Source organism: Bos javanicus, chromosome 6 (genome assembly GCF_032452875.1).
Source record: "Bos javanicus breed banteng chromosome 6, ARS-OSU_banteng_1.0, whole genome shotgun sequence".
Taxonomy (NCBI): Eukaryota; Metazoa; Chordata; class Mammalia; order Artiodactyla; family Bovidae; genus Bos; species Bos javanicus.
The window spans coordinates 18,603,180-18,620,723 of NC_083873.1; the positions used below are offsets into that span (position 1 = coordinate 18,603,180).

Here is a 17,544-nt window from a genome sequence, read left to right on the forward strand (position 1 = left end):
ATACGTCTAAAATGTAAGGAGACTTCCAAACTGGCAGGAATGGGATCAGGGTTTAGAAATGTATAAGATTACCTTGTGTGTGTGTATTAGTCTCTCAGTTGTGTCTGACTTTTGCGACCCCATAGACTGGGGCCTGCCAGGCTCCTCTGTCCATGGTATTTCCCAGACAAGAATACTGGAGTGGGTAGGCATTCCCTTCTCCAGGGCATCTTCCTGACCCAGGGATCAAACCTTTGTGTCCTGCATTGCAGGTGAGTGCTTTACTGTCCCTCTCAAATCTTGGTTTTCCTGGGCTCTGATCACCTGCTGTAATTTATAATCTATGCTGACCTGGGATGTGCCATGTTGAAATGTTGCATATAAATAGCTAGATGTTATATTCCACTGAACACTTAAGTGAATATGTGCAAAGGAACCAAAGATAGAAACCTGTGATTCATCAGTACACTTGTGAGTTTGTTTTCATTTTCATACCAATTTCATAGCTTGATTCTCACACGCAAAGTGTCCTTTTTTGAAAGCCCCACACTGTGGCACACACAAATGCTGACAGAGTGATTGTTTCCTCTGAAAGGAAACACAGAAGTCTATTACTCTGCCTTCAGCCAATCTCAATGACCTTATGGGCAGACAGTTCAGCATTGATGATGAAATGAAGAACCTCCAACACATGGTAAACAATTAAATACTTACAGAACATGATCAGGAACACAATTAGTCATGCAAAACATCATAATCAGGCTCATATTCCTACACTTGTTCCTGACCTGTGGGCCTGGTCCTACTGAGAGTACCCTGGACAAGAAGCGAAGGGAAGAAGACCTCATCCCATTAGAGATGTTTACAGTGTAGATGGGGATTTTAGTTTTGATTAAAAAAGGAACCTTGATCCTGAACACAGATGTCTGATCAGACAGTTTTAAGCTACTAAGATTTGATAATACTTCACGCTGTAACTATTCTAAACTCTTCCTGTGTATTCACAGTAACTTCATGAAAGGAATTCTGTTTTTATCCCTATTTTTGCCCAAGGTCACTTGGTCATGAGACTGACAAGACTGAAATCAAGAAAGCCTGGCTTAGGTCCAAACTATTGAGATCTCAAGTCTAGATAGATGATAGATACATGGCCTCATACTTCACGTCAGGAGAATACTTGGATAAGAAACACACTTTATAGAACTGAACAAGTCTAACTAATTATCTGACCATCTCCAGGCATCTGCATCCCAGTCACCGAGAGCATCTTAACCCCTCATATCCCAGCTCTGGACAGCACTCGGCACAGAGATCGGAACCACGGCCATCACTCGAACCACGACCTGGGATGGCAGAACCTGGGAAGACCTCACACTAAGCTGTCACATATAAAAGGTGGGGATAGCTGGAGCTCCAGAGAAATGTAGATAATTAATTCCATTGCTTCTGAGTGCAATTTGAAAAAAAATAATGGGAAGTTACTGTAATAGTAAGATTTTAACTGAATTTCTTCTCAATTTTGAGGATGCTAGAGGTTTCTTAGAGATCTTAAATTGTGAGAAATACATATGACAAGAATTGTGGTACTCTAATTAACCATGCCATCTTCTAAATAGTTCAGCCTTTTTACAGGATATTTAGAACAAATCTTTTACACAAACATTTCTCTTCCATAATCAAGAATAAAGCATTGCAAAACATAAATGGGAAAATGTTTGCTGCTATAGATTAAATTACTAAGATTTAGAGTCCTTTTCTCACCTTTGCAGATTCAGAAATTTTATTTCACTAAACAACCAGGTAATATACTATGCATAAACCAATTTTCCAAAAATAATTCATTTCTAGAGGGATTACGTATGCCCATAAAAATTCCCTTCCTTGTGTCACAATATTTGGTAAGCCTAATCACTAATAGTAAAATTTTGAAAAGTAGAAATACCTATATTTTTAAAGGAGGCTTTTGCAAGTGTATTCTGTGGAACACTGTTCTTTCAAGACATTATATGACTAAAAGAGCCCGTGTGTTCAAGAGTTTTGTAATAGTATATCTGCCCATTTTTGGAACTTTAAAATAAACATTGATAAATTGACGGCTCTGAGAAGTTCAGCAATGAGGAAAATAGGTTAACTTTTTCAGACACTGTATTTCCCTAGTTTACTTAACCATAAAACCATTTCCCCATATTTTTACCTTCTGTGGATCTAGTATCCTACAAAATATCTGACCTGTTAGTCCAACCTGAAATACTAATGATTCTATCAATAGGGTTAAAGTAACTGACAGTTCCTCTTCAACCAGCCCCCGTCTACACTTTCTGAAGGCCTAGTCCTTTTCCCACATCTATTTCTATCCCACTGAAATCACATGCATTTGTTAGTACATGCATGCTTAGTCACTCAGTTGTGTCCTACTCTGTGACCCCACGGACTTGTAGCCCACCAGGCTCCTCTTTCCATGGGATTTCCAAGGCAAGAGTACTGGAGTGGGTGGCCATTTCTTTCTCCAGGGGATCTTTCTGACTCAGGATCAAAGTCGCACCTCCTCTGTCTCCTGCATTGCCGGCAGATTCTTTACCCACTGAGCTGTCTGAAAAGTTTTTAGTACATGAGTGTCCATCTTTATTCTGACAGATATCTGTGTTACAGTACAGTTTCTAATTTATTAATCACTATTAGCTAATTATATGTATAATTTCCTGATGGCAGCTAGCAAGAAATGTTGATGGCTAGTGAGTTGTGCCCACATTCACACAGTGGGACTAGTGACATCCAGGATGGCAGCTAACCTTTTAGACCAGGCTTGGCACACTACGGCCCGTGAGACAAGTCTGTCCTGCTGCCAGTTTTTGTAAATAATGTTTTATCGTAACACAGCCCTGCCCATTCACTTAGGAATCATCTGTGGCTGCTTTTGTGATATGAAAGCAGAATGAAGAGCTGTGTCACAGATCACATGGCCTAAAAAGTCAGAAGTATTTACAATCTGGGAGATGACAAAGCAGCTTGCGGGCTACACATCAACCCCACTGTGACATGTGGGTGCTCTCTGCTGACTTCATCCTTTTACTGAATTGAATCCCCAGATCTGTGCTCCTATGATTTTTTTTTATGGGTTCTTGGTTGACCCTGGGGCTGTTTGCCCTTGCTGTGCTCCACTCTGTATCATAGCTTTTCACAGACTTCATTGCCTAGACTCCCTGTCAGGTGGCTTCCAGCTGCATGGGTTTGGCTGTGGTGAGAGATTGAGAGGCAGAGGAAGGGAACGGCCAATGGATTCACTCTGCCTCTGGGAGTGTTTCTGGCAGAGCTGCGCCTCCTCAGGGTCTCAGCTCCTGCCGGGATTCCAGTCCCCTGCCCTTGCCCCATTCTGACGTCACCAGCTTCTCCGGATCCTCCAGCCTAAATGTGGTGGTGGTTTCCTGCGGTGCTGCTCTACGTTCTCTGGTGCTTCTTAGCCTCATAACTCACTGCCTGTGTGACCCATTCTCTGCATTAAATATCTTCTCTTTTGAATACTCAGCTTCTGTTTTCCTGGCTAGATTTTAACTGATACCTGGCCTTAGGAGGTACAGACAACTTCAGCCTTCTTGACTCAGTTTGTTTACTTTTTCCAAGAAGGTATCAAATTAAATAGAAGGCATTTCTTTTTACTTATTGTCATTCACTTAAGTAAACAACAATACAAAACAGAAATATCTAAGATCACACCATACCAAAGTGAAGAGAAGATGCAGCCCCATCCTAGCTATTCATTAAACTTAATATTCAGACAGCAAACAACAGAAAGAGATGAAAGTTGGTTCACATGATTAGAGGGAAAGTCAATTGATATGACTGTAAGACATCACGGAAGATAGGAAGATAGTATAAGTACAAATATTTTAGGTGCTTCTGTTTGCAGAATAGATTTTTCTCCTACAGTGTCATGGTAAAATCTTTTGGTTATCATTTCTTTAGGACATGAAGGCGATCCCTGTCTACGATCATTAGACTGCATTGAAGGGTTTTGCTGTGCTCGTCACTTCTGGACCAAAATCTGCAAACCCGTGCTCCATCAGGGGGAAGTCTGTACCAAGCAGCGCAAGAAGGGCTCACATGGGCTGGAAATCTTCCAGCGGTGTGACTGTGCAAAAGGCCTATCTTGTAAAGTATGGAAAGATGCCACCTACTCCTCCAAAGCCAGACTGCACGTCTGTCAGAAAATATGACCACCTCTGAGGACAAGCATCAGGAGCAGACTGTGAATCCATGTATTTAATGCATTATAGCATGGTGGAGAGTAGGATTTGCATTTCAGAAGACGGGGTAAAATGAGGAATATGATAAGAACATAGATCAAAGAAAAAGGAAATGGAAGATCAGAAAGGGTGACAGGTGTGGTTAGTGTGTTTTCCATCATGCAACTTTTTTATGTAAATAATGTACACATTTGTGAAGATGCCATGACTAAAAAAATAAATAAATAAAAGGCACACAGAGGGATTACTGATGAATACCATGTGACTTTCCAGGCGTTTAGGTTGTGCTGGAGGATCAATGTCTTTCACAGTGGTGATTGCCTATAAAAAATAACCATAAAGCCTTATTTCTATTTAAACAAAGATCTCCCCATATACCCTGGCATACAGCAGGCTCTAAAACGTGAAAAGAGGAATCGGGTAATGGGAAATAAAAGCGTGGAGCACAGAGAATCTGCAACATAGACTCGCCTTTTAGTTTGGAACACTACTTCTTACTGCTCAATTAAAGACCTTGATAGGAAAAAAGCAGTCAATATTTTCCAAATAATTTCAAAATAATCGCAGGTCTTTAAGTCCTTCAGGAAAAAAAAATCTTTGTTTTTCCTTAAGCTGCTTATTCATATTTTTGAAAAGTTTAATTTCAGCTACAATTAATAAGAACCAGTAGAATAAGACCAAAATAATCCATTCAGATTTCTAGAGGATATAAATTGCATCTCTTGATTGTGCATTATTCTTACTCATTTTATTCTCCAAATTACACGCATTGTGAATAACACAGAGCAGAATTTTCAGGTTGTAAAAATTTTAAGATGCCCAAAGTAAAAGTTACTAGATCATATTATTCAAAGCTTTGGCATTCCCTATGTTAGATAGAACTAGACATTTACTCTTCACATACTCTGCAGTATAGTAAAAATGATAAAAGAAACGAGATATATCTGTTCTGCACTGAAGCACAGCAAGGAAATGGGGAAAACTTTGTCAACTGTCCAGTTTTGGCAACACATGGATCATGTGTTTGAAGCACAAGCTGACTTTTCATATGTGAAGCCCAAGGCTGCACAACATACATGGAAATTGTCCATGGGATTTGCTATCATAATATTTACTACGCAGATAAGTTCAGTGTGAGGTAACTACTTGACCGCAAAATATTTCTTTTATATTTCTGAGGTCATACAATCATCTTATTTTGAAGAGGTCTCATTAAATGGACTCCAAGACAGTTAGGATAGTAAGGTTCCATTGCTCTTGGTAAGCTGCTTTCTAACTGGCTGACGGCACCATCTGACTTTTTTCAGCATCAACTCTTTCTGTAACAGCTGTGTTTTTTTGTTTTTTGTTTTTGCCAAAGATACAGTTTCTGTCTTCTACAGCCACTGAGATTAAAAATTATAAATGGAGTAACTTGTAAAATCTACATTTTGCTAATCTATAGAAACCACAGGTTCTAAATTTTTACATCCATTTTATTACTTTTTACTTTATTCAGTTCTATTCAGTTCTAAATATTATGTCTAGAGATTAAAGCCAAAAAGTTATCTTATACTTTTTACTTTGGACCTTTTCTTTTATAGACTATAAATCACTCCCTTGTTTTCATTTACTTAAAGCTCATTTGCAGTCTCAAATTCAAGTTCTCCCAATAGAAACTGAACCTGAGCCTGCATGTCTATTAAGAATTTCACCTTCCCACATAGGTTCACTAATATGATTAAGATTTCCATTTTCCCCCCACATGTCTGTTAAAACAAAAATTAAGAACCAAAGTCTGTACAAACAGGTTTCTATAAGCTTAGCAACGTGAAAATGGAACATTTCAGGGAAACATTTCCTATACAACAATTACAATTAAAATCTGGTTTCTGCATTATTTCCCTTATGTACATCCCTTCAAAAATTATTATTTGAAGTAATTTATTTACAGGAAATGTTAATGAGATGTATTTTCTTATAGAGATATTTCTTACAGAAAGCTTTGTAGCAGAATATATTTGCAGCTATTGACATTGTAATTTAGGGGAAATGTATAATAAGATAAAATATATTAAATTTTTTGCCTTCAAAAATGGAATTCAGATTTCCTTGTGTTTTGCTTTGGGAAAAACTTTTAAGAAGCACAGATTCTCAGAGTTCAACCGAACAGATGGGTCTGATTTTGCAGTCTTAGCAGATATCCTTTGGATGACATCACCATGAGATGATCCAAGGCAGTTTATGGTTAGGTGCTTATTTCATGGTGGGACAGCTGTAATTGTCTAGAGATCTCTTCAAGAAAATTAGAGATACCAAGGGAACATTTCATGCAAAGATGGGCACAATAAAGGACAGAAACTGTATGGACCTAACAGAAGCAGAAAACATTAAGAAGAAGTGGCAAGAATACACAGAAGAACTATATACAAAAGAGAGTCACTAAGAAATGACTCAGAAAACCATGATGGTGTGATCACTCACCTGGGGTCAGACATCCTGGAGTGTGAAGTCAAGTGCGCCTCAGGAAGCATCACTATGAGCAAAGCTGGTGGAGGTGATGGAATTCCAGCTAAGCTATTTCAAATCCTATAACATGATGCTGTGAAAATGCTGCACTCAATATACAAGCAAATTTAGAAAACTCAGCAATGGCCACAGGACTGGAAAAGGTCAATTTTTATTCCAATCCCAAAAAAAGGCAATGCCATAGAATGTTCAAACCACTGCACATTGCACTCATTTGCTCACCCGCTAGCAAAGTAATGCTCATAATTCTCCAAGCTAGGTTTCAACAGTATATGAACCGTGTATGTGTAGATGTTCAAGCTGGATTTAGAAAAGGCAGAGGAACCAAAGATCAAATTGCCAACATCTGTTGGATCACAGAAAAAGCAAGAGAGTTCCAGAAAAACATCTACTTCTGCTTCATTGACTACACTAAAGCCTTTGACTGTATGAATCACAATAATCTGTGGAAAATTCTGAAAGAGATGGGAATACCAAGCCACCTTACCTGCCTCCTGAGAAATATGTATGCAGGTCAAGAAGCAATATTTAGAACCAGACATGGAACAATGGACTGGTTCCAAGTTGGGAAAGGAGTACATCAAGACTGTATATTGTCACCCTGCTTATTTAACTTCTATGCAGAGTACATCATGTGAAATGCCAGATGGATGAAGCACAAGTTGGAATCAAGATTTACAGGAGAAATATTAATAACCCAGATATGCAAATGACACCACCCTTGTAGTAGAAAGGGAAGAGGAACTATAGAGCCTCTTGATGAAAGTGAAAGAAGAGAGTAAAAAAGCTGACTTAAAAGTCAATATTCAAAAAACTAAGATCATGGCTTCCGGTCTCATCACTTCATGGCAAATAGAAGGGGAAGCAATGGAAACAATGACAGATTTTCTTTTCTCGGGCTCCAAAATCACTGCAGATGGTGACTGCAGTCATGAAATTAAGACACTTGCTCCTTGGAAGCAAAGCTATGACCAACCTAGACTGCATATTAAAAAGCAGAGATGTTACTTTGCCCACAAAGGTCCATCTAGTCAAAGCTATGGTTTTTCCAGTAGTCATGTATGGATGTGAGAGTTGGACCAAAGAGGAAGCTAAGTACCAAAGAATTAATGCTTTTCAACTGTGGTGCTGGAAAAGGCGCTTGAGAGTCCTTTGGACTGAAAGGAGATCATACCAGTCAATCCTAAAGGAAATCAGTCCTGAATATTCATTGGAAGGACTGATGCTGAGGCTAAAGCTCCAATACTTTGGCCATCTGCTGGGAAGAACTGACTCATTTGAAAAGACCTTGATGCTGGGAAAGACTGAGGGCAGGAGGAGAAGGGGATAACAGAGGATGAGATGCTTGGTTGGCATCACTGACTTGATGGACTTGAGTTTGAGCAAGCTCTGGGAGTTGGTGTTGGACAGGGAAGTCTGGCAAAGCTGCAGTCCATGGGGTCATAAAGTGTTGGACATGACTGAGAGACTGGACTGAACTGATTTTTTTCTTTATTAAACCTATAGTGTTCTAACTTGTGCTTTCTACCCATTTATCCTTTTTTTTTTTTCCCTTCTGAAACATCTTAGAACACAAATATTCCACAAACCTCTTTAAAACACTTGAAGTCACCTACTGTATTTCCTATAATCTTCACTTTAGGTCAAAATTTCTCCACATAGAAATGCTAATATGCTTAAGGTATTGGTTCATTCCTGTATGGCACAAATAAATTACAAAATATGTTTACCCCTGTGGCTACAGAGAGCACCCATGAACTAAAATCTAGTTCCCTGGAAGGTTTTTCCCCTTCTTCCTGAACACAAAGATGTCAGGAGTGTTTGACAAACATTACTCATCAATTATGAGACTGGGAGTGGTTGCAAGAGCACATGTTGTATTAGATGTTAATGGGATGGAAATGTGGAAAATAAACATTCTGTGACATAGTGGAATGAATTAAGTACAGCTTCATGGCAGCTTAATGAAGCTAAAACAGTGTGATAGAGGTCAGGATTGAGGACATCTCAAGCATGGCTGAAATAACTCCCCACATTATTCTAATTAGTCACTTAGTGTTTTCACAAATAGTTATCCATTTCTTCAAATTGAGAACATTCAGATTTCCAAGCTACAGTGTATTTTTAGATTATAACAATCATACGGGTGATATTTTTCTTTTCCACTGAGCTCAGTGAGATGCTCTGAGAAGTGATGAATTGCCCTGACTTTCTTTTTAGCCAAGAAAAAACAATACCCTATTGCAGCCTTAGAATTTAAGGGGAAACAATCAATTACCCTTTTCTCCTCCCTCAAATTGAGACCATTTGAGAAAAAGGTTAAGAAAGAAAGGCAGATGACAGATAACCCTGTGGCTGATAAAGTTAATAATGGAGAGTGTGGCATGTATCTGTGGGCAAGGAGACAGAATTCGTGCCCACTGTCAGGCAACACCAGACAATATCAATTCTGCCTGTTGGAGCTGCCCCTGTAAAACTTACAATATACATGGGCAGAATCGAATGAGACACTTGCTTCTGGAAGTTACTGCCAAAGAAGACGGGTGAAGAGAAGATGGAACAATGCATTTATCATTCAAGCATCTCTTATTTGAAATTCTCTAAAACTGGGTAATTCATACCACATGAAAGGAGTGAGTGAGGGATGAAGTGAGACAAAGATTATTATACATTTCACATAAAACTAAGGATTAGAAAAGAAGAGCTTCTCTCCATTTTATTCCCCAGATCTTTATATTTAATCGAGTATACATAACTATTGACTATGGTGAAGATAAGGGTTGTAACCAAAGTCTGAGAAGCTATCTACTAGTTGAGGTCATTTCCCCAATTCCAATTACTCCCTCTTTATGGATCCTCTAGGTGATTTAGGTTTTATCTGCAGAAAATGGTAAAATGGATGAAAATAGTTCACTAATTCAACCGACTCTAAAATCACACTATCCTCAGGACTGAAAAGAAAAAAATCCAATAGCTGCCTCCTTCTTTTTATAATCCAAATTATGTCCATCACATTACTAATATAGTTGATCAGAGGTTCTGTAGTGGGATTAAATAACACGTGTATCTGGTAATAAAATGTATAAAAGCACTTCAGTCATAAAATTCTGAGAAAACAGATACCCCACTTTTTAATATAAATCCTCTTCCATTGAAAAATTCCTGGAATGAATTCAAGTACAAAATTTATATCTTGTTGCATGTTAAAACCAAAATAAGTTGAAGTCCAGAAAAATCAGTCTATATTTGCTATCTTCAATGGACAACACAGAAGAAATGGACAAATTCTTAGAAAAGTACGACCTTGCAAGACTAAATCAGGAAGAAACAGAAAATATGAACAGACCTTTCACAAGTACTGAAATTGAAATAGTGATGGCTTCACAAGCAAACTCTATCAAACATTTAGAGAAGAGTTAACACCTATCCTGAAACCCTTCCAAAAAATTTCAGAGGAAGGAACACTCCCAAGCTTATTCTATGAGGCCACTGTCACCCTGATACCAAAACTGGACAAAAATATCACACAAAAAAAGAAAATCACACGCCAATATCACTGATGAACATAGACATGAAAATGCTCAACAAAATAGTAGCAAACCGAATCCAACAATACATTCAAAGGATCATTTACCATGATCATGTAGGATTTATCCCAGGGATGCAAGGATTCTTCATTATCCACAAATCAACCATTGTGATACACCACAGCAACAAATTGAAGAATAAAAACCATATAATCATCTCAACAGAGGCAGGAAAAACTTTTGATAAAATTTAACACCCATTTAAGATAAAAGCTCTCTTATCTCTCTTGCAGTAAGTGGGAACTTACCTCAACATAATAAAGGCCATATATGACAAATTCATAGCTTACATCATCCCCAATGGTGGAAAGCTGAAAGCATTCCCTCTAAGATCTGGAACAAGGCAAGGATGTCCATTGTCACCACTTTGATTCAATATGGTTTTGAAAGTCCTAGAAAAGAAAAATAAACGGAGTCCAAATTGGAAAAGAAGTAAAACTGTGACTGTTTGCCAGTGACATAATACTATACATTTGCTAGCTTCCTCTACAGAATAGAGTAAAAGGAAATCAAAATTCAAAATCCTCAAGTTCACAGCTGAAGTATTTCTCCCACATTCCATATTCTTCTCTGACTCAGCCAGAGGAGTTATTTTTTGTTTGTTTACTATAAATTAATTCACTTTTTAATTTTGTTATAGTAGGTCCTTATTGGTTATCTCTTTTAAATATAGTAGTGTGTACATGTCAGTGGGCTTTCCTGGTGGCACAGACAGTAAAGAATCCACCTGCAATGCGGGTGATCTGGGTTTGATCCCCAGTTTGGGAAGATCCCCGAGAGGAGGGCATGGCAACCCACTCCAGTATTCCTGCCTGTTGAATCCCCATGGACAGAGAAGCCTGGTGGGCTACGGTCCATGGGGTCACAAAGAGTCGGACACAACTGAGTAACTAATCACAGCACACGGTGCATTGTCAGTGCCAGACTTCCCACCTATCCCTCCCCCTAGCACCTCCCCCCGGTAACCGTCAATTCCTTCTCTCCATCTGTAAGCTGCCAGAACAGTTCTGGATGCCTGGGTGAAGTGGGATTCCAACAGTTACGGAATGGACTGTGTCTCACTGGAATGAGAGACTTTCACTTTTAATAAAGTCCAATAAATTTTTAGGATGCACAAGATTAAGTAAAAACTGTCACCACATTGAGAAAAGAAAGCCCATCTCTACCTCAGAGAACAGATATCTCAGAGAATGTGCTATTAACAAATCTAGGACTTGGTGTTGTCAAAAACCACAGTAGAGATGCTTGGAATCTAAATGAAGAAAGATGGATGGAGAAAATCTTTGTTTTTGCTTTGCTAAAGTCAACCAATCCAAATTAGCTGTCTGGAACCCATGGCCTATATACCTAAACTTATGTGCAAAAAATGTCCCACCAAGATATTAGCTACAGAACTATATTTTACCATAAATTGGGGTGGAGAGAAGGGAGAATCCCAGCTATGTTCTTCACCTACTGTTAGAGACTGTTAGTTGAAGTATTGCTGCCTTCGTGTAAAACTGGTCAAGTTAGAAGTCTGCCACAGTGCGGGCCTCTTTGAGGCTGCTTTTGCTCTCAGCATATTCAGAGCATTACCAGTGCTTATCTGAGGACAGGTTTAGCTGGGGGATGTGGCCTCCAGTCTCCTGCAAGCTGGCCTTTTCAGGATTGTACTGCAGGAGCTGCTTCCACTGCTTCATACTGTGGAATTCCTTACTCCCTCTACCCCGCATTTGCTCTAATTGTCGAAGCACACCAACACACACTCCTGAAATTAAACTGCTACAGATATTTCTGAAAATTATTTTAGCAAAGAGTGCACAGGGACATAGACGACAATCCCAATTTAACATTCCTTCACTCAACACGTACTTGTGAAGAGCAATGTCTATTTTGCTAGGCAACTTTGCAGGCACAGTGGGCAGAAACAGAAAACCAAACCAGTAAGGTTTATTCATTTATTGTGTTTACCCTCCAGTTATTTTTCAGGGAGATGGCTAGGAGGCAGGAAATAACTAAGTAACAATTGCATAAATACTACAGGAGAGGAGATATGAGCCCTATGAAGAAAACCAAAGCAGGGTAAAGGAACAGAGGGAGATGAGGAGTGTTATTCTAGCTTTTGCAGTCAGGGAAGATCTGTCAGAGGAAGCAAACCTGAGTAGAAACCTGAATGAAATGAGGGGTGGTCTGGAGAAACAGTGTCACGGGAAGAGCAAAATAAGCATTTGACCCTGGGAAGAAGTTGAGAGGCAGACTGGGGTCGAATGGGTAAGGGAAGAGAGAAAGAGGATGAGGTCAGACAAAGAGTTGAGTCAGACTGTGTAGACCCTTACTGCCCATCATAAATACGTCTATTTTGAAAGATATGAAGCTGGCAAGAACCGTTGAGTAGGAGAGTAGCGTGAGCTGACACACTTTGAAAGGACCACCTAAGCTGCTTTGCAGCAAAGAGACTAGTGCATCCAGGCAAGAACTGTTAGTGACTTAAATGGTGAGATAAGGTGGAAGTACTGACAGATCACTGGACTTAGGATATGCTGGAGATGGAGGCAACTGTATATGCTGTTGATCTGGATGAGGGTTGTGAGAGAAAGTAAAACCTCTTTAGCCTCATATAAGGATCAAGAACATAGAGAAAGTATTGATGAGAAAAGAAAGATTAAAAAAAATATCTCTTCCCTGAACAGTGCTATCATAGTAAATATATACAGAATTGCCCTCAGTAGAATACTGACAATTCTTTAGAAAATTTCCCTTTGTAAGTTTCTCACCAGACATTTGAGAACATAATGAAAAGTTATATGAAGGAGGGATTGCATCAATAAAAAGAGAGAGATTGTTGGATGCACTAAGGGAAGCAGTTGCAGACAAATGAAAGGATGAGGGACATCGGGAAGATATAGGAAAGGGAATAAACAGGTGCCAGAGCATAGAGACTGAGGAGAGAAAGCATGAGGTGGATGGAAAGAGATAGCAGAAATATTAAAAGGTGCTAATGCTGCTAAGTTGCTTCAGTTGTGTCCGACTCTGTGAGACTCCATAGATGGAATCCCACCAGGCTCCCCCATCCCTGGGATTCTCCAGGCAAGAACACTGGAGTGGGTTGCCATTTCCTTCTCCAATGCATGAAAGTGAAAAGTGAAAGTGAAGTCACTCAGTCGTGTCCAACTCTTCGCAACCCCATGGACTGCAGCCTACCAGGCTCCTCTGTCCATGGGATTTTCCAGGCAAGAGAACTGGAGTGGGGTGCCATTGCCTTCTCTGCAAAGGTGCTAATGCTGCTGCTGCTGCTAAGTCGCTTCAGTCATGTCCGACTCTGTATGACCCCATAGATGGCAGCCTACCAGGCTCCCCCATCCCTGGGATTCTCCAGGCAAGAACACTGGAGTGGGTTGCCATTTCCTTCTCCAATGCATGAAAGTGAAAAGTGAAAGTGAAGTCGCTCAGTCGTGTCCAACTCTTAGCGACCCCAGGGACTGCAGCCCACCAGGCTCCTCCATCCATGGGATTTTCCAGGCAAGAGAACTGGAGTGGGGTGCCATTGCCTTCTCTGCAAAGGTGCTAATAAGGAGCTTCAATTTGAGGCAGATGTCAAAGAGTGTCAAGGAAAGCTTACAGGAAGAGAACAGTTGACTCTCAGCAGTAGATTTAGGAAACTATTTTAGCAAAGGGTGTAGCTCAGGCAACACTCCCATTGACACTGGGCCAATGCGCTGCATTAAAGGGCAATTTGTCAAAGCAAGTCATAGCTATCTTTTGAGTCTTAAGTAATTGTATAGTGTAGGACCTGGGGATTCTAAAGAAATAACAATATGTAAGTAATTGAAGTACTTTCATGAGAAATACACTGGCTATCATACCTCTCACACATACGTCATGAATACCACAGTGCATGGCCTTTTAAAATTTCCTGGGGGTCAGCATTTCTTACAGATGCCATGGACTTGTTTTATTTGTTCCACACCTTCCCACTTCACTGCACCTGCTTCACCAGTCATCATTCTGTGTTTAATGGCCAGTCAGCCTCCAGGGCCCAGTAACAGATGGAGAACATCAGATCAGCTAGTGCATGTAAAATATTCTAAGTCCTACTTAAGCTTCTCATGCAGACTTTGAAATTGAGATCATTTTATCGACCATTTATTTCTCTATCTTGGCTATTGCTCCTGGCAGCTGTGTTTTTTCCCTGTTTCAATAGCTTTTTATTCTGTGCCCAATCGTATGCCATTACTTCAAGCTTATTTAGATAACAGGAAGGCTAAGCAATGTCTATGGGAATTGCACTGCATCATTCAAGCTATTTAACATGTATCCAAGTCTTATAACTTTCTAAGATCAAAATATAGCGATGCTACCTTTTAATAATGCCTCAGAGGAAGATATAGCAAAATTCATTTTTACATTTTAAGGGACCTTGAGTTCTCTATGGGGAGTAAATGCCCCAGTATACCATGCGCTTCAGTTTGGGACTGTTAAAAATGAACATTAGCTAAAGAAAAGTTGGGGGTGCTGTGCTAACTTCTCTTGAAATAAAAGTGGTTTAAGAAAAATCCTTGAAAACAGGATTTATTTTGTAAATGAGTGTGAAGTCACTCAAAACACTATTTTAAGGTTATAGAGGAGAGTGGGTATCTGTTATTTAACAGGGAAAACCCACCTTGGGTTGGGGAGAAACTACTCAGTGTTAAGAGGGAGAGAGGCTGAAGAGAGTGATCATGTGCAAGAAAGAAAAGCAGAAGCAATTCGAGCAAATGTTAAAGAATCAGGACTGTTACGCAAGCTCTCCTTGGAGAAATCTTTGTTTTGGTAGCTTTGAAATAAGTCGAATGCAGCACTGGAAAAGGAGGACTGACCGGGTAAAAACTGGTTGTTATGGGTGGGAGCGTCACAGAAAAAACAGTGATTTAGAGACTATCCGAAAAGAACACTGCACTAGTCCAACATTCCTTTCTGATGCTTCAAGTCATCTTACTGAGAATCCAGCTCTTATCTCATCGTCAGTTGGCAAAGAGGAATGTTCATAAGGACTTTCCCATAGGAAACATACACAAGAGGGATGATGATAATCATTACTATTTACACAGCACTTATTTGCTTCAGAAATGCCAAGTGTCTTACTATGCTTTATTCCTTATAATACGATTTCGGCTCCTTTTGAAGGTTGACGGTGGACCAGGTGCTCGCTTACTGATGTCTCCCCATCATCTCTGGTCACTTTTCACAGCAACTGCTCTGTAGCAGAGTGCGGTGAAGCCAAGATTTGAGATTGACTCTCTCAAACCAGACTCTGCACTCTTATCAGTTAGTCCATGCTGCCCCCATTTGGAAATGATGACCCTTTTCAGGATTGTAGGGGATTCTGTGGCCTGCCTGCTACCACAGAGCTCATCAGTATCAGATCTCAAGCTAAAGGACATCTTTTATAACCATTTCTTCACTCCCAAGATTTACTGAGTACTTCCTAAAGCACTTTCCTTATTTCCCCTGAAATCATAGTAGCTAGTGCTAGAATGTGGGCTAATTGGAGAAAACATCATTTTCTCCCCAGCAGATATTACTCCCCACCGACTTCTTTCCAGGGGACTGCTGCTGCTAAGTCACTTCAGTCGTGTCTGACTCTGTGTGACCCCATAGACGGCAGCCCACCAGGCTCTCCTGCCCCTGGGATTCTCCAGGCAAGAACACTGGAGTGGGTTGCCATTTCCTTCTCCAGTGCATGAAAGTGAAAAGTGAAAGTGAAGTCGCTCAGTCGTGTCCGACTCTTCGCGACCCCATGGACTGCAGCCTACCAGGCTCCTCCGTCCATGGGATTTTCCAGGCAAGAGTACTGGAGTGGGGTGCCATTGCCTTCTCCGTTCCAGGGGACAAATCTATCTAATTAGTGTTTTGGACAATGTTACCAAGAATAAGTTTATAAAGTTTACAAATAAATGATCTATCACTTTACAGGTGCACAACTGGAAGGTAATTTAAAAGTTCAAAATTTCACAACAAGAATGGAAAGCAGGAATGGGATGTTTCAAAGCAGGATTTGGAGAGTATATGATTGCAATTTGCTCTGGTATGCTGCTGCTGCTGCTAAGTCACTTCAGTCGTGTCCAACTCTGTGCGACCCCATGGACTGCAGCCTACCAGGTTCCCCCGTCCCTGGGATTCTCCAGGCAAGAACACTGGAGTGGGTTGCCATTTCCCTCTCCAATGCATGAAAGTGAAAAGTTGAAGTGAAGTCGCTCAGTCATGTCTGACTCCTAGCGACCCCATGGACTGCAGCCCGCCAGGCTCCTCCATCCGTGGGATTACTAACATGCTAAAATAGTGATTGAATCTCCATCCCACCTCACGTCACATTCTGCTGTGAAACATAGTTCATATCAGAAAATTAATCATTACTTCTTTGAACATCTTGTTATCTTGTAAAAAAAATCAGTTTAAGGTTCCACTGAGTTTACACTATGTTCTGTGCTACTTATACCAAAACATTAAACCTATTTAGATAATACACAGAATTACTACACATGATACAAATGTGTTAATCACTCTTTGACTGCACACATTCAAAGAGGGTCCAGTCATCTGTCAGGGAAACAGAAATACAAACTGAACGAAATGACTTGCCAGTGTCACTGGAGTGGGGGCCAGAGGAAGTGAAGGTGGAGATTTGCCCAGACCATGTCCAATATGCTTTGTTTAGACACCTGTGCTTTACTTGTGGGCCAAGTTCTTTTATATATTTTTAAAAATATTACTATACATATATTTTGCTTCTTTGCCTAGTGTGGCCTAGAGAACTGAACAGCTCCTGGAAGAATGGTGATTCTTATATTATACAGTGCTTCACAGATAGCCTCCTTTGTTCCCTCCATTCATTCACTACACCCAACTCCTTAATAGGAATGTGAGGCCGACTATGAGTTCAGATTGTGTTTTCTCAAAAACCCTGGGTTGGATGAGTAATTTTCACCAGAATATGAAAAGTACTCTTGAGAAGCAGTTCTTTCCTTTAAGGAAAACAAAAACTTGAAGAATCAGAGTCAGGTAAGAAAAGACTGCATAATGGCCACTGTTTGCTAGTTAAAAGAAAAAAAAAAAAGCTACAACTTTTAGTTTGCAATTCATTTTCATAAAAATATCTTAAATTGGAAAGGTTTTTAATGCGTTCTGGGTGGATATTAAAGGTTATAAAGTATTTTAAATCACTTTTTAAAAGAGTTGCCTGACTGTGCAGGGTGGTCTACCTTGGTCCTCCT

The 17,544-nt window shown here is 40.0% G+C and overlaps 1 protein-coding gene across 2 annotated transcripts in view; it reads left to right on the forward strand.

Moving 5' to 3' along the window:
- DKK2 (dickkopf WNT signaling pathway inhibitor 2) overlaps nucleotides 1-8,246 on the forward strand; it is a 125,441-nt gene extending 117,195 nt beyond the window's left edge. For both annotated transcript variants that reach the window (XM_061419447.1, XM_061419448.1), the window contains exons 3-4: nucleotides 1,219-1,374; nucleotides 3,940-8,246. In XM_061419447.1, coding sequence (XP_061275431.1) covers nucleotides 1,219-1,374; nucleotides 3,940-4,190 — 407 coding nt within the window. In that variant the 3' untranslated portion in view covers nucleotides 4,191-8,246. The remainder of the gene's footprint in view (nucleotides 1-1,218; nucleotides 1,375-3,939) is intronic.
- The last annotated feature ends 9,298 nt before the right edge of the window (nucleotides 8,247-17,544 follow it).